The sequence below is a fragment of the Sinohyriopsis cumingii genome, chromosome 5 (genome assembly GCF_028554795.1).
Source record: "Sinohyriopsis cumingii isolate HCF-2022 chromosome 5, ASM2855479v2, whole genome shotgun sequence".
Taxonomy (NCBI): Eukaryota; Metazoa; Mollusca; class Bivalvia; order Unionida; family Unionidae; genus Sinohyriopsis; species Sinohyriopsis cumingii.
The window spans coordinates 154,330,374-154,354,264 of record NC_142965.1 but is presented as its reverse complement, the minus strand read 5'-3'; the positions used below and the strand labels follow the sequence as shown (position 1 = coordinate 154,354,264).

General features: G+C 33.3%; 1 protein-coding gene across 1 annotated transcript in view; it reads left to right on the top strand.

Annotated features, from left to right (window-relative positions):
* LOC149800497 (inositol 1,4,5-trisphosphate-gated calcium channel ITPR3-like) overlaps positions 1-23,891 on the top strand; it is a 297,708-nt gene that overhangs the window by 127,860 nt on the left and 145,957 nt on the right. Inside the window, exons 31-36 of the mRNA XM_089958443.1 lie at positions 1,897-1,964; positions 2,877-2,924; positions 5,579-5,586; positions 9,854-10,015; positions 20,087-20,325; positions 22,615-22,696. Coding sequence (XP_089814569.1) covers positions 1,897-1,964; positions 2,877-2,924; positions 5,579-5,586; positions 9,854-10,015; positions 20,087-20,325; positions 22,615-22,696 — 607 coding nt within the window. The remainder of the gene's footprint in view (positions 1-1,896; positions 1,965-2,876; positions 2,925-5,578; positions 5,587-9,853; positions 10,016-20,086; positions 20,326-22,614; positions 22,697-23,891) is intronic.

The following is a 23,891-nucleotide window of genomic DNA, read 5'->3' as shown; positions in this document are numbered from 1 at the left end:
AAACCTTCTCTTCTGATTGGGCCATCATAGGCTTGATCTAAAACCTTCTCTTCCCATTAGGCCACAATAGACCTGATCCAAAACCTTCTCTTCCCATTGGGCCATAATATACCTGATTCAAAACCAACATATAAAAGATAAACACCCATGGATATTGTGATTGTACTAAGATATTACTTTATTATTCTGGCAAATTTTGTTTTTACATTACACTGCAAAAACTGATATTTCAATTTAATTTTTTTATTTATGTCTTTGATCCTTAAATTTGAGGTTCTGATTATCATCCTAGCTAATTGAAAGAAAATGTCTCATACAAGTTGGAAATTTCATTTTAATTGGTTCTGTGTCCTAATGTATTTATTGCAAAATTTAAAAGCCACAAACATTTATGTTGCATCAGTTAGATACCTTGTTACTATCTATACACAAATGTTTATGTTACACCAATTAGATACATTGTTGCCATCTATATGCAAAAATGTTTATGTTACACCAATTAGATACCTTGTTACCATCTATACGCAAATGTTTGTTACACCAGTTAGATACCTTGTTGCCATCTATACACAAATGTTTATGTTACACCAGTTAGATACCTTGTTACCATCTATGCACAAATGTTTATGCTACACCAATTAGATACCTTGTTGCCATCTATATGCAAATGTTTGTTACACAAGTTAGATACATTGTTGCCATCTATACACAAAAATGTTTATGTTACACCAATTATATACATTGTTACCATCTATACACAAATGTTTATGTTACACCAGTTAGATACATTGTTGCCATCTATACACAAACGTTTGTTACACCAATTAGATACCTTGTTACCATCTATACACTAATGTTTGTTACACCAGTTAGATACATTGTTGCCATCTGTACACAAATGTTTATGTTACACCAGTTAGATACACTGTTGCCATCTATACACAAAAATGTTTATGTCACACCAGTTAGATACATTGTTGCCATCTGTACACAAATGTTTATGTTACACCAGTTAGATACACTGTTGCCATCTATACACAAAAATGTTTATGTCACACCAATTAGATACATTGTTGCCATCTATATGCAAATGTTTTTGTTACACCAATTAGATACCTTGTTACCATCTATACACAAATGTTTGTTACACCAGTTAGATACATTGTTGCCATCTATACACAAATGTTTATGTTACACCAATTAGATACCTTGTTGCCATCTATACACAAAAATGTTTGTGTTACACCAATTAGATACATTGTTGCCATCTATACACAAATGTTTATGTTACACCAATTATATACCTTGTTGCGATCTATTCACAAATGTTTATATTACACCAGTTAGATACCTTGTTGCTATCTATACACAAATGTTTATGTTACACCAGTTAGATACACTGTTGCCATCTATACACAAATATTTATGCTATCAATTAGATACCTTGTTACCATCTATGTACAAATGTTTATGTTACACCAATTAGATGCATTGTTGCCATCTATACGCAAATGTTTATGCTACACCAATTAGATGCATTGTTGCCATCTATACGCAAATGTTTATGTTACACCAATTAGATACATTGTTGCCATCTATACACTAATATTTATGCTACCAATTAGATACCTTGTTACCATCTATGTACAAATGTTTGTTACACCAATTATATACTTTGTTGCGATCTATACACAAATGTTTGTTACACCTATTAAATACCTTGTTGCAATCTATACCCAAATGTTTATGTTACATCTATTAGATACCTTGTTACCATATATACAAAAAAACCTGCAAGCAACACAGACAATTGAGTTTGTAAAATGCTTTGGTTGCTTGTGCTTGTATCATCACTGATGATCAATTATTCATTTTGCAACTTATGATCTGTTTCAGCATGTGTCATCTTGAAGGAGATGAGGGAGAACCTCACAGGATGAACCAGGATATCCTTTACCATAATGGTACATGCTAATTATAATTAATTATAATTAGAGTCATTTTAACAGAATATTTTATGCCACATGTATGAGCCTTGCAGATTGCAGAACAATTTCACAAAGTTAGCTTTTACAAAGGAGGTTCTTAAGGCAAAATCAGAATCAAGAAATAAAAGTCAAATGACTACAGTGATTGTAAATCTACATTAAATACAATTTAAAACAATTGTAAATTCTTAGATAATATATTTCTGTAGCACAATATAACTTTATAAATTTTGTTGTAAAATAAAAAATAATATGAATATGCTAGCACCCCAAGACAGAAATATCCATTCAGAATACTAGATTATATAATCTTACCTGTGTGGGAGTGGGCATTCAGAATACTAGATTATATAATCTTCCCCATGTGTGAGTGGGCAAAGCAGAAATATCCACTTATAATACTAGATTATATAATCTTCCCCATGTGTGTGTGTGTGTATGTTTGTGTGTGTGTGCATGTTTGGGTGTGACAAAAAAATCCAGGAACAAGAATGAATGATATAATCTTCAATGTATGTATTTGGGAGAGACAGAAAAATCCAGAAACAAGAAAACTGAATTAAGTAATCTACCATGTGTGTGTGTGTGTGTGTGTGTGTGTGTGTGCAAGACTTAAAATCTAGAAACAAAAATGGATTATATAATCTTCCCTCTGTATGTGTGTGTGTGTGTGTCTGTACCATTAACGAATCATACATAAACTTCGGCAGCAAGGGGAGTTGGATGTTTCTATTCTGTCTATGGAATCTTTGGAAATATTGAGAGTCTGATGTTTCTATTCTGCCTGTGGAAAATAGGTATTCAGAATTATTTTATTTTAAATTTAACAATCATAGTTCAATATTTCTAATATATGTCAATGAATTAAGCTTGTATTTTTTGTTACAGGTGTTATAGAAGACACCCTGACTATCCTGTCTCAGGAGATTGATGTATGTATCTGTTGTAACATTATATATACACCTCCTCCTTGATAACTCATGCACAATGGGGTCCTCAAATATAGACCACACTATAAGTGAGGATGCGAGTTACTGAGGGACCTCCAAAAATTGAAAAAATCCGCTTAGACATCGCGAAAACTGTTCGGGTGGGGGACTAGTGAACTGGGCTGTTTAATGACTGAATCCTCATTTTACAATCAAGTCGATAATAATTGTTAATAACGAGCTTTTTCTAATGAAGTTGTTCGTTATTCTGAATAAATAACATTTATTTTCAAAATGTCCAACATGTGAAAGATTGTTCCAACTGGTTTCAACAACTGTCACAAGTAAGTGAAAACACCTGTGTATTATGTCACTGCTTTTTGTTTTGTTGATTAGTCTGTTTTCCAGAGTGATATTTAATAGTTTAGTGCCAAGTCAGGAGTCAAACTAGCAGGGAACTAGACTAACTGTTGAAACACCACCAAACAAGATTCCTTTTTTTAAAAAAACTGGTGACATTTATTTCGTGAGACAAGTTGAAATTCAATTTTTGTATTGTTCAGTTAGTACAATATTGATGTCGTGATTTCATTGGAAGTAACAGTGAAACTTCTTATCAACCTTGAGGATATCTCTAAGTGCCAGTTCAGGAATTCTCTGAAAATTGCTTGCCCACAATAGTCCGTATCTGTGAAACCAAGCTCTTTACTTTATGAAATATTAGTTTCGCTTGGTTGCCTTGCTATTTTTTATCACAGTTATGAATGAGTCAGTTAATTTTAGGTAGTTTAATTATGTTAATACATAATAACATTTATAACAGTGTTTGATTGATCAACTGAAGTGAGTTCACCCAAAAGATGAGCGGGACCACTAGAATTTAAGTATGTAGGATTTGCATGCCTTTAACTTTTCTTTTATTCCATCTCCTTTATTTGATTCAAAAGATGTAATTAATATGATAATACAAAGGAAGCCAGCTTTTAATTCAGTGCAACAATACAACAAATACTTCTGCAAGTCAGTTATCAAAACACTGATAATATTACGATCTGAGAGATGATTTTATACCAGATCTCCTTAATAGCACTGCCATGTTCAAGTTCATAAAACTTGAAATAAAACTGATGAATGACAAACAATTTATAAAAGCATGAAGGTAAAAGTAATATGATCATTTTTATGCATATATATTGACATACATACATTTATATTGACATACATGCATATATATTGATATACATACATGTATATTATGTACTGCATTATTTTGATCCAGACACAAGGAATATACCACGATGAGCATTGATGATGAACCAATCTCTTGTATACTAAGATTTAAGAATTTTATCAAGAAAAACTGAGATCATCTTTTAAATGTATTGCAAGATTTTCCTGTTGATAAAAACTTTAAATTAGTGGGAATTACTGTATATAATTGTGAATTTATGTTGCATCACAGATGCAAATAGAATTTTTGACAAATACCTTAAGTTTACATGCAAATAAACAACCTTAAACTTATTAAACAGTCCTCAAAATTAAAGTATGTTCCTCTCTTAAATATATTGTTTATACATAAAAATTCTACATAATATTTTTCTTTTACAAAACACACATTAAATCTCTCTATTTTGTATGCAATATATAACAAGCTGCCGTCTTGTAACAAAATTTGATATGTGTAAACCATGTAAATGCACATGTACTCAAGATGTCAGAAAGCGGTTCAACTTAAGTTTTAAAATCACATCTTCAGTACTAGTGATTAACAGAGCATCAAGGTGCATAATGTGTGTGTTTGTGATTTGGATTTATTTTTAACGTAGCTTTAACAATTTTTCAGTCATATCGCTATGTTGTCTGCAGTGTGACAGTTCATATTATGTCTATCACTGGGGCATCATGCTACAGACATGTAGTATGATGTCTCACCCAGTCACGTTATCCTGGCCGACCAGTCCTAACACTAACGTCTTAATGCTGAGTGTCAAGCGAGGCAGCTGTTAGTACCATTTTTGTAATTCTTTTGTATGACTCGGCCGGGGATTGAACCCACAACCTCCCGCATCTGAGGTGGATGCTCTAACCACTTGGCCACCGGAGCGGTATCAAGGTGTATAAAGTGACAGATTTAAAATAATATAGATTCAAAGATTGAACTAAAAAGTATGTTTTGGGTATAAACTAACTTGGCAAAATACAGTACTTTTTGGCAATGAGAACTAACTTTGAATTAGGTATTAATAATATTCTACCAGGTGCAAAGAATATATTAGGAAATTTAATCTGTACTTTTTTTGGCAGCACATGGTTTTTATATTTTTGTTTTGGAGAACATAATCAGAAAATGATTGTGTACTCCGTTGACTTTGGGATAAAAATAAGTCCCAAAAACAGTTGTCAAAGTAAAGATAAATGAACTTGACTTGCATCAATTGCTAAAATAAATATTTGCATTTCAGGAGTGGATATGAGTTTCAATATCCCTGATATATATATATATATATATATATATATATATATATATATATATATATATATATATAGAGAGAGAGAGAGAGAGAGAGAGAGAGAGAGAAAGAGAGAGAGAGAGAGGCTTCTATTACAAAAGTGGCACATTTTTGGACAAAGGAGTAATTTTTCAAACATAACAGAAAGGCATGCTGGTACAAGTATTTTTCAGTCAAACAAAATGGGAATACTGGTATAAGCATTTTTTTCAATGCTGTTTGACACAAGCTCTCATTCCTTTAAGTATTCTATATTGAATCAAACAGTAATTATGAAGATTAATGGAATGTAGCACAGTTTTAAGTATATTTTTTAACGATCTGGACAGTGTGTAGGGATGCTGGAAAGGTCAGAGGGGAAAGCAATTTGAGAATAAATATGGTAGGAACATCCCTTTATTTATATGTTATGTCATTACTTAGTGCCAAAGTCAAACTTAAGGATTATTAGAAATATAAACCGCTTAGCTGTATATAAAAATTAATATTAGGTAATGTTGTCACAAGCCATGAAATAGTCCCAAAAATCAATGTCTGAATCACACTAGCCAGAAGTAATGAACTGATAAAGATGATACAGTCATCATTGATTTCAAAATACAGTCATCATTGATTTCACAATACAGTCATCATTAATTTCACAATACAGTCATCATTGATTTCACAACACAGTCATCATTGATTTCACAGTGTCATTTTAGAGATTGGGAAGAAAATTAACAAATGTAGCTATCATATGATAAATCTGGCATATGAGATGTTTTGGGAATCATTGACCATTTTATTATGATGAAATATTAAACAGGATTAAATGCACCAGGGGTTTACAAAGAACATTTTTTAATCAGTAATATGATTACTGCTCCCAATAACACATTTCAAGTTGCTTCTGTGAATGAGAATGTAGAATGGTGGGTGTTACAATTTTGAAAATTTCATCATAGAAAATTCACAGAAGTATACAACTAAGTTAACATCATACAATTTTTCATTGACAAGGGATACAGAGAATGGAAAAATTAATTTCATGTTGGTTTTTATGTAACATACTCAAGAACACCAATGATCAAATTACAGGGGTATAAATATAAAGTGAGGTGTATATATACGCCTGTAATTTCATCATTGTTGTTCTACATTCTCGTTCACAGAAGCAACTTGAAATGTGTTATTGGGAGCAGTAATCATATTACTGATTAAAAAATGTTCTTTGTAAACCACTGGTGCATTTAATGACTGGTGGCAATCAAACATACAATCAGTACTGATGTGCAATATTTAGCATAATTAACGATTTTAATGGTTTTCAAAGTACGAAAGTGCACCATTCACTCATGATTAAGGGACACACTATCATGAATCAGGTTTCTTGTGATTTTTTTTTTTTTTAACTATAATGATTTAAAAATGATATGTCACATTAAATAAAGATTAAAAGTAGTGAATCATGTTTCTGTAAGAGCAAATCCTAAATTTTAATGCAATAAACAAGCAATGTCAATTAGTGGAGTTGATCAGAATTTGCCATGTCATGTGACTAATGGTATTTCCTTGTTTCTAAAATAAGATTTATAGTCAAGGACTTCATTTGTATATTTTTGTGCCGATTAATATTGTAATTGGTGAGTAAATGCAATTTAAATATAGAAAATCCATATTTTTGATAAACTGGTGATTCTTGGTCATATGTTTTTGCTGAAATGACGACTATGAGCTTAAGAAGTGAACACCTGGCAGTAAGTTATTTTTAGCGTTTAGCCTTGTTCCAATGTTTGATGTTTGCTCTAATATTCGTCATTTTGGTATAACCTTGATAACAATAATATGGACTAATTAAAAGAATGGCATATTCCCATATATATTATCAAAAATCATTGAAGTGTACTATTTAAATTTTAAAATGACTTCACATCACAACCATGGGATGTAGAGCACATGTTTACAATGTCAGAGATGCTGTTACATACAACTGTCAATTTAACTGATCGTCTGCTTTAATTCTGCAAAAAAAACTAGTGATTTGGTTCATAATTATTTTCTAGATTCATTCTTGCAGCTGTATAAGTGACATTTATGTGCATACAGACTTTGTTGTAGTAGTACTGGGAATCTTGATAGAGTCGATCATGCAAGGTGTCAAAAGGTGTCATCATGTGGTAAAGGGTTTGGTGTCAAAAGGTGTCATCATTCAGTAAAGGCTTAATACAAATCATTTAATTGGCATTTAAATATCAATGTACTGCCTAAACTAGGTGTAAGTGAGATCTTCATTTAATTGGCATTTAAATATCAATGTACTGCCTAAACTAGGTGTAAGTGAGATCTTCACTGAAATTGGCATTTAAATATCAATGTACTGCCTAAACTAGGTGTAAGTGAGATCTTCTTTGAAATTGGCATTTAAATATCAATGTACTGCCTAAACTAGGTGTAAGTGAGATCTTCATTGAAATTGGCATTTAAATATCAATGTACTGCCTAAACTAGGTGTAAGTGAGATCTTCATTGATCAAAATTTCCTTGAATATGTTTAATTATGGTGTACTAGAATGTCATTTGGAAAGAAAATGTAATCAATTTTATATGACTTCTTATTAAAAATTGATAATTTCAAAATGTTAATTAAAATTTCCAGGTCCTATGTACTGTTTTTGATCATAAAATGAGTGATATATCAATGTTTTGGTTACCAATTTTGATCTTAAAGAAATAGGGATCAGTATTTTTTTGGTATTTTCTGGTGAAAGAAAATGGGATCCCGGCTTGACCACTCATTATAAGTGGGTTCATGAGTTATCAGGGCACAAGTTATCGAGGGTGGTTGTGTGTGTGTGTGTGTGTGTGTGTGTGTGTGTGTGATTTGGATTTTTAATGTAGCTTTAACCATTTTTCAGTCATATCACTACGATGTCTGCAGTGTGACAGTTTATATTATGTCTAGCACTGGGGCATCATGCCACAGACATGTAGAATGATGTTCCACCCAGTCACATTATCCTGACACCAGTCCGACCAGTCCTAACACTAACCTCTTAAAGCTGAGCGCCAAGCGAGGCAGCTGTTAGTACCATTTTTTAAACTATTTTATATGACTCGGCTGTGGTTTGAACCCACGACCCCCCACATCCAAGGCAGATGCTCTAACCACTAGGCCATCGGAGTGGTCCAAGTTCTCAAGGGAGTGGTGTATATATATATATATATATATATATATATATATATATATATATATATATATAACTATAACTTGGCATCTGTCCATCTATGGGAGACGATGGTGTAGCTTCAGAGCAAGTTGTTGTTTTGCTTTCTTCCTGGCTCTCTTTTCAGCATGCTTTATGTTCCTGTCTTCCTCAGCTTTTATATATATATATATATATATATATATATATATATATATATATATATATATATATATATATTGTCAGTTCTTTTTGGTCAGTGTTGATATGTAACTTGCATCTTTGAATTGTCAGTGTGTACATTGTACTCAACTGATGACTGTGACTCTAGCATTGGAAATCATGATAAACTGTAGAGTACATTTGATTCTAGCTCTTCAGAGTTAACTCTAGCATTGGAAATCTTGATGAACTGTAGAATACATTTGATTCTAGCTCTTCATAGATAACTCTAGCATTGGAAATCATGATGAACTGTAGAGTACATTTGATTCTAGCTCTTCAGAGTTAACTCTAGCATTGGAAATCATGATGAACTGTTGAGTACATTTAATTCTAGTTCTTCATAGTTAACTCTAGCATTGGAAATCATGATGAACTGTAGAGTACATTTGATTCTAGCTCTTCAGAGTTAACTCTAGCATTAAAAATCATGATGAACTGTAGAGTACATTTGATTCTAGCTCTTCAGAGTCAACTCTAGCATTGGAAATCATGATGAACTGTTGAGTACATTTGATTCTAGTTCTTCATAGTTAACTCTAGCATTGGAAATCATGATGAACTGTAGAGTACATTTGATTCTAGCTCTTCAGAGTTAACTCTAGCATTAAAAATCATGATGAACTGTAGAGTACATTTGATTCTAGTTCTTCAGAGTTAACTCTAGTATGGGAAATCAATATGAACTGTAGAGTACATTTGATTCTAGTTCTACAGCATTAACTGTAACATTGAAAATCATGATGAACTGTAGAGTACTTCTGATTCAAATTCTGTAAATGCAAAGCAAAATATATATGCAGGTTCAGCAATAAGAAAAATCCCAAGAGAGTTGCATGTAGGAGATACACAAGTAACTGTTTGTCTCAAGCAGGAAAAATACACAGGCTTTGCCATCAAAAGGCATAGCCCAACTATGAATAAGCAATTTTTCTTTGTGACCAGGATAATTAGACAGGGTTACTCAGTAATGGAATTAATGTAAATGTTCATATAAGCTTTTGTTTCTATGTGGTCAGAATCAGCATGCAGGGTTACAGCGTGTGTTCCAGAAGACATTCACATTGCTGAAAATGATGGCTTGTGGAAATGTCACAGTGCAGGGTCATCTCTTCAACCATCTGGACCTGTTGCTGTCCAAGGCAGCAGCAGTGCAGGAAATGGCAGAGGCACTTACTGAGGTACAATATGTAAACATGTACAATAATAATCAGCTGGAAAATTTGTATTTACAGTTGGATATTTTTAAAAAGACCACATCTGTCAAAAACTGCACCATTTAAATGAAATAGCCATTAGTTTCCACAGAACACTTGTCTTGATTGATCTAATTCCCAAATCAATCAAATGTTGAATACAAGCAGTGTTTAAATTTGCTTGCATATTTATTTTATTTTTGTTTACAAAATAATTATTGATATTCTCATGTATGAGAATCTTTATGTTCTAGCAAATTAAACAATGATATTTTTGTCCATATAATTTAATGTAAATTAACAAACCTTAATTGGAGTCAATATCTTTTAATGTGGCTCATTTCACATTATAAATTTATAGCTTGTAGCAACTACAAATTAATACCTAATGAATTAAAATTGTCGCTGTGCTCTGAAGAATGATATACTATCTGCTTTAAAGCTGCATTTCCTTGCAAAATTAATAAATGGAGATGCAGGCATAACTTAAATATGTAGCCCTTAATTAGTAAAGGGAGATACAGGCATAACATAAATATGTAGCCCTTAATTAGTAAAGGGAGATATAGGCATGACATAAATATGTAGCCCATAATTAGTAAAGGGAGATATAGGCATGACATAAATATGTAGCCCATAATTAGTAAAGGGAGATATAGGCATGACATAAATATGTAGCCCATAATTAGTAAAGGGAGATATAGGCATGACATAAATATGTAGCCCATAATTAGTAAAGGGAGATATAGGCATGACATAAATATGTAGCCTATAATTAGTAAAGGGAGATGTAGGCATGACATAAATATGTAGCCCTTAATTAGTAAAGGGAGATGTAGGCATGACATAAATATGTAGCCCTTAATTAGTAAAGGGAGATATAGGCATGACATAAATATGTAGCCCTTAATTAGTAAAGGGAGATATAGGCATGACATAAATATGTAGCCCGTAATTAGTAAAGGGAGATATAGGCATAACATAAATATGTAGCCCTTAATTAGTAAAGGGAGATATAGGCATAACATAAATATGTAGCCCTTAATTAGTAAAGGGAGATATAGGCATAACATAAATATATAGCCCTTAACTAGTAAAGGGAGATACAGGCATAACTTAATTAGGTAACCCTTTTCATGAAGGATAATGAAGATTATGTGGCAAGAATTTACACCAGATCAAAAAGAGGAATCACCTGAGGTCCCCCATATATGAGAGCTTAAGGCATAAATAATGCTGCCATACATGTCATAATAAAGAGTTGATGTAAATAAGGTCCCCATACATGTCACAATAGGGAGATGATGTAAATAAGGTCCCCATACATATCACAATAAGGAGTTGATGTAAATAAGATCCCCATACATGTCATGATAAGGAGTTGATGTAAATAAGGTCACCATACATGTCACAATAAGGAGTTGATGTAAATAAGGTTTCCATACATGTCATGATAAGGAGTTGATGTAAATAAGGTCCCCATGCATATCACAAAATGGAGTTGATGTAACTAAGGTTTCCATACATGTCACAAAAAGGAGGTTATGCAAATAAGGTTCCCATACATATGACAATAAGGAATTGATGTAAATAAGGTCCCCATACACATCACAATAAGGAGTTGTTGTAAATAAGGTCCCCATACACATCACAATAAGGAGTTGTTGTAAATAAGGTCCTCATACATATCACAATAAGAAGTTGATGTAAATAAGGTCCCCATACATATCATGATAAGGAGTCGATGTAAATAAGGTCCCCATACATGTCACAAAAAGGAGTTGATGTAAATAAGGTCCCCATACATATTACAATAAGGAGTTGATGTAAATAAGGTCCCCATACATGTCACAATAAGGAGTTGATGTAAATAAGGTCCCCATACATGTCACAATAAGGAGTTGATGTAAATAAGGTCCCCATACATATCATGATAAGGAGTCAATGTAAATAAGGTCCCCATACATGTCATAATAAGGAGTTGATGTAAATAAGGTCCCCATACATGTCACAAAATGGAGTTGATGTAAATAAGGTCCCCATACATGTCACAATAAGGAGTTGATGTAAATAAGGTCCCCATACATGTCACAATAAGGAGTTGATGTAAATAAGGTCCCCATACGTATCATGATAAGGAGTCGATGTAAATAAGGTCCCCATACATGTCACAATAAGGAGTTGATGTAAATAAGGTCCTCATACATGTCACAATAAGGAGTTGATGTAAATAAGGTCCCCATACATATCATGATAAGGAGTCGATGTAAATAAGGTCCCCATACATGTCACAATAAGGAGTTGATGTAAATAAGGTCCCCATACATATCATGATAAGGAGTTGATGTAAATAAGGTCCCCATACATGTCACAATAAGGAGTTGATGTAAATAATGTACTCATACATGTCACAATAAGGAGGTGATGTGAATAAGCTAGGCTGATTTTAAGTATTATATAGACTCACTTTTAAGTCAGGTCCCACAGACCACTGCACAGTTTGTTAGGAGCAGTTAGTAGAACAAGCAACATTAACCTTGTTCTCCTGGCACATTATGCAATTTTCAGATCAGGGTCTATGTTGTATGCAATTGTCAGATCAGGGTCTATGTTTGCAGTCATTATGCAATTGTCAGATCAGGGTCTATGTTGTTTGCAGTTGGGCTTGACTTACTAGTACATACATGTGGTGTGTTGCTCATAATTCATATGCTAACAATGTAGTCAGATTGGCAGTCAGATTGGTAGTCAGATTGGCATTCAGATTGGTAGTCAGATTGGCAGTCAGATTGGTAGTCAGATTGGCAGTCAGATTGGTAGTCAGATTGGTAGTCAGATTGGCAGTCAGATTGGTAGTCAGATTGGTAGTCAGATTGGCAGTCAGATTGGTAGTCAGATTGGCAGTCAGATTGGTAGTCAGATTGGCACATGCAAACATACAAAGCTTACCTATACTTAACTTGAGGATTAACAAAAAGAAAAGTGCTGAGCATGTGCACTCATTGCCTAACTATCAGTTAAGAGTTTAGCATTTTTTTTATTGAGTTTATCATGGTATAAACTGTCAGTTGCTGACTCATACAGCAAATAATGCCCAAAGGTGTTACTTTTCTGCTGTCTGATCTATAAGATAGATATAATTAGTTTATTAGTACATATAACCTCTGATCAACATTGTCTTCAGCTTTTAACACATTATTATTGTACCCCAATTTATTTACTGGAACAATTATGATCCAACTCAAAATTATTTAATTCCTTGCACTTTATATTCAACTTACTGAGCATTTATTTTATTTGGAGAATTTTGTCATTGGTAACATTGCCGTTTTATTTTAACTGAAGCTGACTAGCCAGAGGTATAGTCACAGGAGTCCAATGTTTTATCAATAAAATATGACAAATTTTTTTGACAACATCGTTACACTAAATAACCTTATCTGTATATATACTTTTAGTACATATATGGTTATTTTGTTCTGTCACAAATTTTTGCCATTTTCTATTGATCAAACATCCAACTTCTGTGTTATAGACCCTAATGTCGCTAAAGCATCTACTCCAGATCTACTTGCGTATTGTTTCCAGTTTCATTACATTGTTATTTGCATCTGTATTCTTGTGCACAATTTGACACATTAACTAATTTAGTTATTTTTCATTTACCAAATTACATCAGATCATAGAAATAGTGATGTAATGAAACAGAAAACAATATCGAACACCTAAATTCCCATAGTAGATGCAGTACTGCATCTTGTATCTAGACTGAAAGAGGGGGTGGTATGATTTAGAATAACGACGCAGAGTAATGTGTAGTGATTTTCAAAACTTCAAAGAGCAGCTCTAAATTTGGTCTGAAAATATCACTCCTCATTAGTTTGGTTAAAACTAATATGATGACATATAAAAACCAATAAAATATCCATCTAACTTCCACTGAAATAATTAGGAATGGCCAAGATAGTCACCATAATTTTGATGATCCAGGCTGGGTATGCTTTTCCTCCCAATATTGCTCTCACCAAATCATTTCCTTCATATTCTTCATAATCTCTATTTGGCATTTCTACTGACTTAAAAGAAATGTTATTGAAAATATTCTCATCTGTCCATTCCACGGAAGTCCATTTTTTTTTGGTCGAGGTTGCAGAACCATTTGCATGCTCTTTTTGTTTGTGGAGAAAATTAGGCTCAGCTGCTGAAATTGCATGCATATATTGAACAATCATATTATGTCTTCTTTCGCTATCATCCAGTCAATATAATCGTTAATTACATATTTCGGTTTTTATGGCAGATTGGCAACTGGTGATTGTTACAAGTCAACAGAGTATGTAGTTTATAACAGTAATGGATAAAAACATTAGAACAAAGTCATTCAAAGCTTTTATAGCAGGTACATTTTGTTGGCCAGAATATATATATATATATCCAGATTAATATATTTACCCATATTAATCCAAAACTACTCAGGTTAAGTACACAAGTATTGAATGAAAGATCCCTATGAACTTTTATACAGTATTCATATCATTTTTTTAATTTATTTACCTTTATTTATATTTCATTAGTATTGTGAGGAAGTTTGTATAATGAATTTTCATTAACATTTTATGAATATAATATAATGGTATAGAAATATTCTAAACATTTTTAATAAATATCTTATTGGTGCATCAAAGTGCTTGAATTGTTCATTTCAAGAACTTTTAAGAAATTATCAAAGTTCATAAAAGTTCATCAGTGTGTTTGTGAACTTAGTTGTGGAACTTTCATGAACATTTGTTTATGAACTCAAATGATGAAACTGATCATGAACATCTGAAGAACAGTTAATCAATTCATGAACAGTTCATGAATGTTCATGAAGTCATGAATTTATTCTTGCAGGACACATTAGAAAACCTTTGAGAATCCCTATAACATTGATCCCCATGACATAATGAAAATATCTCCCTGCATGTATAGTACAACAAAGACAATTATGATATTTATAAAAATAATAGTTATGACAACAGCAATGTATTAATAGATTATAATGTGAAAATTAATGAATACGATGTGGATAATAATGATAGCACAGATGTACCTAATGTTAATACACTTTCTAGTAAATATGTCACGATGAATCAAGCACTCATATCTTGAAACACAAGGATTGATTAAAATGGTTTTAATATATAAGTCATACTAATTTCCAATGAATTAAGTCAATCCTCCCTTTTGGTCTGAATCTTCATTCTTGTTCTTCACAAGAATCATGGATATAGTTATGTCTTGACAAGAATCATGGATATAGTCATGTCTTGACAAGAATCATGGATATAGTCATGTCTTGACAAGAATCATGGATATAGTCATGTCTTGACAAGAATCATGGATATAGCCATGCCTTGACAAGAATCATGGATATAGTCATGTCTTGACAAGAATCATGGATATAGTCATGTCTTGACAAGAATCATGGATATAGCCATGCCTTGACAAGAATCATGGATATAGCCATGTCTTGACAAGAATCATGGATATAGCCATGCCTTGACAAGAATCATGGATATAGCCATGTCTTGACAAGAATCATGGATATAGCCATGCCTTGACAAGAATCATGGATATAGTCATGTCTTGACAAGAATCATGGATATAGCCATGCCTTGACAAGAATCATGGATATAGTCATGTCTTGACAAGAATCATGGATATAGCCATGCCTTGACAAGAATCATGGATATAGTCATGTCTTGACAAGAATCATGGATATAGCCATGCCTTGACAAGAATCATGGATATAGTCATGTCTTGACAAGAATCATGGATATAGCCATGCCTTGACAAGAATCATGGATATAGTCATGTCTTGACAAGAATCATGGATATAGCCATGCCTTGGCAAGAATCATGGATATAGTCATGCCTTGACAAGAATCATGGATATAGTCATGTCTTGACAAGAATCATGGATATAGTCATGCCTTGACAAGAATCATGGATATAGCCATGCCTTGACAAGAATCATGGATATAGCCATGTCTTGACAAGAATCATGGATATAGCCATGCCTTGACAAGAATCATGGATATAGCCATGCCTTGACAAGAATCATGGATATAGTCATGCCTTGACAAGAATCATGGATATAGCCATGTCTTGACAAGAATCATGGATATAGCCATGCCTTGACAAGAATCATGGATACAGTCATGTCTTGACAAGAATCATGGATATAGCCATGTCTTGACAAGAATCATGGATATAGCCATGCCTTGACAAGAATCATGGATATAGCCATGTCTTGACAAGAATCATGGATATAGTCATGTCTTGACAAGAATCATGGATACAGTCATGTCTTCACAAGAATCATGGATATAGTCATGTCTTTACAATAATCATGAATATAGTCATGTATTCACAAGAATAAAGGATACAGTCATGTCTTCACAAGAATCATGGATATAGTGATGTCTTTACAAGAATCATGCATATAGACATATATTCACAAGAATCATGGATACAGTCATGTCTTCACAAGAATCATGGATATAGTCATATCTTGACAAGAATCATGGATATAATCATGTCTTGAAAAGAACAATGGATACATTCATGTCTTGACAAGAATCATGGATATAATCATGTCTTCACAATAATCATGGATACAGTCATGTCTTGACAAGAATCATGGATATAGTCATGTCTTTACAAGAATCATGGATATGGTCATGTCTTCACAAGAATCATGGATACAGTCAACTCTTCACAATAATCATGGATGCAGTCATGTCTTCCTAAGAATCATGGATACAGTCATGTGTTCACAAGAATAATTAATACAGTCATGTCTTCACAAGAATCATGGATACAGTCATGTCTTCACAAGAATCATGGATACAGTCAAGTCTTCACAAGAATCATGGATACAGTCAACTCTTCACAAGAATCATGGATACAGTCATGTCTTCCTAAGAATCATGGATGCAGTCATGTGTTCACAAGAATCATTAATACAGTCATTTCCTTACAAGAATCATTTATACAGTCATGTCTTCACAAGAATCATTAATACAGTCATATCTTTGGTTAGGACTAAATCCATGTCAGTGTCATCAAATTATGTGGATGGCCTTCTACAAAAGCATCAAGTTAGCAACTTACACACTAAGATTGCTTTGCCTTGGATTAATGGGCAATGAGGACAAACACGATCACATTCACTTCCAACATTTCACTCACATGAGATTGGAATTCCATGAATAGTGTCTGTCTCTTTCAGATCTTAAAGATCATATTGATGGTGTCTTCTATCCACTTGGAAGTCTAATTTCAGCCTGGAAATGTTGTTGCTTCCTAGGTCTTTCAAGGTGGCCAAGCATCTTGCTGTATTTGGCAAGCTGAAGATATCCTCATATTCCAGATTGCCAAAATGTTGCCCTCTAGACCAGATGATCAAAGTTTTGGACTATATGAAGCCTGATCTTGGAAAATGGATATCGGCTTATGGTGTGTACTATGGTGAAGGATAGACTGCCAGAATGCAAAGATGCCAATACAACTGGCTGAGTTGCCAGCCTGCTACTGTTCCTTGCTTAACCTCTTTAGATGCACTTCATACACATCAGTCTCCTGGAGATGAAGTTCATAGTTCAGTCTTAGCAGAAATTGTTATTTATCATTCTGTCTGATAACTCTACTGTCCTCAGTTCCATCAGAAGGCAAGGGGGAACCAAATCCACGAACCTTTGCCTTCTTCAGGCAAGGATCAACCAAATCCACAAATCTCTGCCTTCTCATCTGAATTATTTCATGTGGTGACATCATGATGAAGTCCACCTTCAACTGCAGCACTGTCTTAGTGACCCAGTGAACTCACTGTAATGACAGAATCAGCTGATCCTCATGGAATTTATCTCCATAGGTCTACCTCTTATGGACAAGGTGTGTAAACTGATCCTCACGGAATGGTGCATTTATCTCCATAGGTCTACCTCATATGGACAAGGTGTGTCAGCTGATCCTCATGGAATGATGCATTTATCTCCATAGGTCTACCTCTTATAGACAAGGTGTGAAGTTGAACACTCAAGCAGCTTCCAACCTTAATCACTTTAGTTCCAGATCTAAAGTCTTGGACAGTTGCAACCCTTTCCTTGAACTGAATGATGTCTGTGCATGTGCTCAGATTCACAAAGTCATTGCAGAAAGTTAGAGAGTCCAATTGCCTGGTAAAAACATGACTGTTTCCCTGAAGTGGACAACATCAAGTCCAGCGACCTCAAGAATCAAGTGCTTCTCATTTCTCAGAACAAGTTTTGGACAGAATGGTTCAGGCAAGAGGACTACCACTTTGAAAGCCTATATGAGAAAATGGGTATCTTTTCCCCTGTAGAGTTAGGATCTCCCCACTACCACATGTCGATAACCTGTCATGTTTATCAAGGAGAAGAATTAATTACTTTTCCAGGATTTCAGTTTATATTTTAGTACTTTAGAAAAGAGGTCAAACATCAGAACAAGGACATCTCAGACCTTCTAGCTAATGTAGACATGTCTGACCTGAAGGCCTTGGCAATTTGTCTGCAGTGGAATCTATGATACGTTCTGATGTGTTTGAATAAGGCACCCTTTGAACCACTGCCTGGAGCCTCTATACTTACCTTTTATACAAAGTAGGAACTAAAGCAGGCATAATCAGTGATATCCATGCCTTATTGGTTGACCTGAACTCTCTGCAATTTTGCCACAATGGTTCATTTTCTCTCCTTATGGCACCATCTTTCATATTATTATTATCATTATTATTATTACTATTATTATTATTATTATTATTATTATTATTATTATTATTAAATGTCTACATTACTTAGTTCTTTTACTATTTTGGGTGTGTGCATGTCTACAACATGAATTTCCCCCAAACTAAAGGAGCTGATGAGGATAAGTGGTGTGAATTTTGGTAAAAAGAGAATTGTTTTACATGTTGGCATAAATCGCAGGGCTACAAGAACATACCCATCATATTAGTCCAAAATTGATTTTGGGGAGAAATGCACCTTTAAATTGTGTGATGAAGGGTTAGGGTTTTTGTATTGGCACTTCAACAGAGTCTATATTTTTATTTTGCTCCCAGTTTGTAATGACAAAAAATGCTTTTAAATGTTTATTACCATAACTAATCCATACTACAACTTAACTGTTATCCTTGACAAATAAACACATGTATTCTGTTATTTACTTTGTAAACAACTGTGTTATTTCCAAACCCCAAAATTTAGTAATTCTCAGATAGCCATGTCATATTCTTGTACAAATGATACCTAAATTTAATACATGGCATTTTTCATATATCATGTGTACATTTTGTGCTACAGGTGTTTATAGGTAATTACTTTGTTCACTTTGTGCTACAGGAGTTTAAAGGTAATCACATGTACATTTTTGTGCTACAGGTCTTTAAAGGTAATTACATGTATATTTTTGTGCCACAGGTGTTTAAAGGTAATCACATGTATATTTTTGTGCCACAGGTGTTTAAAGGTAATCACATGAATATTTTTGTGCTACAGGTGTTTAAAGGTAATCACATGTATATTTTGTGCTACAGGTGTTTAAAGGTAATCACATGATTATTTTTGTGCTACAGGTGTTTAAAGGTAATCACATGTATATTTTTAAAGGTAATCACACGTATATTTTTGTGCTACAGGTGTTTAAAGGTAATCACATGAATATGTTTGTGCTACAGGTGTTTAAATGTAATCACATGAATATGTTTGTGCTACAGGTGTTTAAAGGTAATCACATGTATATTTTGTGCTACAGGTGTTTAAAGGTAATCACATGTATATTCTTGTGCTACAGGTGTTTAAATGTAACCACATGTACATTTTTGTGCTACAGGTGTTTAAAGGTAATCACATGCATATGTTTGTGCTACAGGTGTTTAAAGGTAATGACATGTATATTTTTGTGCTACAGGTGTTTAAAGGTAATCACATGTACATTTTTGTGCTACAGGTGTTTAAAGGTAATAACATGTACATTTTTGTGCTACAGGTGTTTAAAGGTAATCACAGTGCCTGTTTGAAGATAATGCAGCACCAGGTGCAAAAGATCATGTTGTTGGTAGCAGAGCACAAATCAGCTGCCCCACAGTTACTGGATCTCCTTCATGCAGTTGTAAAATGTGATAAACTTGACTTACCACTCAAGCGAAACCAGGACTTGGTCATGACCTACTTTGTGCAGTTCCGTGCAGATGTAGCTTATGTTATTGAAAATGATGAGAATGAAAGGTAAAAAAGGGACATTTTAACATTTTAGTTTGTCTGACTGTAAGGTCATGTGACCTTATGGTGTTATCCTTTGTCAGTTGTGCATTAGTCATGAAAAGATATGCATAATTGCTATAAATAGGAATTCTCCAAGACCGCTTGACCAGCTTGTACATGATTTCACATGGAAAATTCTGGTATCAGAGCCTTTTAAGTTGGTACAGTGATTTCACATGGAACTTTCTGGTATCAAAGCCTTTCAAGTTAGTACATTGATTTCACATGGAACATTCTGGTATCAAAGCCTTTCAAGTTGGTAAAGTGATTTCACAGGGAACATTCTGGTATCAAAGCCTTTCAAGTTGGTACAGTGGATGCAAATCTTTCTTCTAGTGTGATCACCATTAATGTATTCTGTATACTGGATATTTGTGTCAAATTTGGTAAAATAAGTCCATTAAGTGCTTTACATCAATTTGTGTAAATGTTTAAAGTAATGGAAATTAAACATCTACACAAATTTATGTAAAACCACTTGATGGACTTATTTTACCAAATCTGACAGAAATATCTGGCATACAGTCCTTTCAGATTTTCCATCAACAGACATGGTCACAGTTACTACAAATAGAAAAACCTTAGAACAATAGCTAAGAAACCTCAGAATAGAAATTGGCCAACAGAGAGAGTTCTGGCCTAAAGGTCTTTAATATTGTGCAGCTACCATCAAATATGGCCACTATTACTAAAAATAAAACTTTGATTGCTGATTCTCCATCAAATATGGCCACTTCTACTGAGAACAGAATATTTTTATAATAACTTCTTCTCAAAAACACTCAAACAAATTTTACAGAAAGTATTCTGGCATGAAGGGCATTGAAGCTTAAAAATATAATGCCAATATATCAAGTATATGGCTTCTCTCCATAAGAAAGAATTTTGAACAAATTTGACAGCAAGCTTCAAGGTCTTTTCTATTGATAAAATATAATGCCAGTCTGCTATTCAGTGTGGATGTTGTTACTCTAACTAATGCCAGTCTGCCATTCAGTATGTATGCTGTTACTAAAAATAATGCCAATCTGCCATTCAACTTGGATGCTGTTACTAAAAAATTGCCCATCTGCCATTCAATATGTATGCTGTTACTAAAAATAATGCCCATCTGCCATTCAATATGTATGCTGTTACTAAAAATAATGCCAATCTGCCATTCAACTTGGATGCTGTTACTAAAAAATTGCCCATCTGCCATTCAATATGTATGCTGTTACTAAAAATAATGCCAGTGTGCCATTAAATGCAGGTGATGTTACTAAAAGTAATGCCAATCTGCCATTAAATATGGATGCTGTTACTGAAAATAAAGCCAATCTGCCATTCAATATGTATGCTGTTACTAAAATAATGCCAGTCTGCCATCAGAAATGGATGCTGTTACTGTTATTAAAAATAATGTCCTTGATTGCCATGATTTTAGCTTTGTTTTCCTGGTCCTTTATTTGCTGTGCATTTATGTTTGCTTTCCTGGTCCTTGATTGCCATGATTTTAGCATTGGTTTCCTTGTCCTTAATTGGCATGCTTTTAGCCTTGGTTTCCTGGTCCTTGATTGCCATTCTTTTACTTTTGATGTCCTGGTCCTTGATTGCCATGCTTTTAGCCTTGGTTTCCTGGTCCATGATTGCCATGATTTTAGCTTTGGTTTCCTGGTCATTGATTGCAATGATTTTAGCTTTGGTTTCCACAAAATAACCTTACTAAGCAATGTTGGATTTTAGCAGATTTACTTCACACCATTATATTATAAAAACTTGGAGTTAATTCTTATCTATATATGTCATCAATTTGAAGAGTTATATCCCCTGAATATCCAATTCATCAGTGAGAAGAGTTATATCCCCTGAATATCTATTCACCAAACTGGTTTTCCAACAAATCTTCCTCAATCTGTTTAAAGCGTTGACATGCAAATTGTGTCAAGCAGGTTCATTTATGATATTTTTTGTAGCTATAAATTCTAGCTTGTTTTCAGACAAGTGTGTAATAACCTTGCTTGCTAATCATTATTTAAAAATATAGATTATTATATAGATGTACTTGGATATAATCTTCAAAAAAGGAGTGTATTACACTGCAATGAAAACAGTGTAACTTTGATTGTCATTTGCAAGCTTGATATATACTGAAAAATTGTAATGTCATGAAACTTTCTTGAGGTTCAGAACAAATCTAATACACATCAATTAATATAGCATTCTCTCATTGAACATTTTCACTTTTTATTACCACTTCATACTTTTTTCCAGGGAGGCCATTTTGACATCTTTACAGATTCCTGATTCAACCTACCTCATTTCCCTTGTAGATTTATTGGCTGCATGTGCAGAGGTGATGTATTACACTGATTGCAGTGTGCATTACATTGATTGCAGTGTGTATTACACTGATTCTATGTCACTATAGCACCGGTTTAATGGATTGAAAAGAAAACATAAAACTGCTAAAATTGAAATGCTACTAGGTATTAATGTCAGCAGACTTCTTCAACATTTTGTTTTGCATTGAAGTAGAGTGACAAATCCCTAACTCAATCTCCCTTGGTCAAAATAAATAAGTTTGGTTAAAACATTCAAGAAACTCATATGACAGTTTGTGGCAGGTTTTGCAACATAAACTTAAAGGTAAACAAATCTTTACTTTTTGAAAAAAACATTAATGAAGTTGACAGGATTGATTGCTTATCTAAACAAACACATGTATGAAATATTTACATCTGTTAAATGAGATTTTAACTTCAGCAAGTGGTTTCCAATAAAGTTCCCTAAAAAGAGCATTCTTTCCAGATTAAACTGCATAGTGGATTGATTCATTTTAAAATGAAGCACGCTTCTAGCAAAATTAAAAAAAATATTCCAACATGCATATTTAGTACCCTCCATACATTATTATTTACTGTTTCAATGCATCGTTATTTACTGTTCTACAAAAGAAAGGCTGTTAAGGGTAAATTTCCAGCTTGATGACTTCTTTATTTACTTTCCATTTATAAAAGGCTGATACCTCAAAAATCACTGCAAACTGTTTTGAAAGTCTGAATGTTATGAATTGATAACACCTTGCAAAAACTTATCCCTCTAAAAAAATAATAATAATTGACTGACATGTAAAAGTGAAATGGTAATATTACAATGTTACCATAGCAACAAAGCTAATTCATTTCACTTTTTGATTGTAATTATGATTGTCATGTATTTAGTTAAGTCAGACTGAACCATTTTCAGCAATAAATATTTGGATTTGCTTATGCCTAAAATAGCTCTGTAATGTGACTGAATTCACAAATTTGTTGTCTCTCATTGGCTAAAACCATCTTTTGTAAAATATATATGTGTGCATATAAGAATAAAACTCTGTATGCCAGGTTATATATATATATATATATATATATATATATATATATATATATATATATATATATATATATATATATATATATATATATATATATATATATATATATATATATATAAAGGTTGTTGTCATATCCATAAAGAGCTATTAAACAACACCTTTTACATTTCAG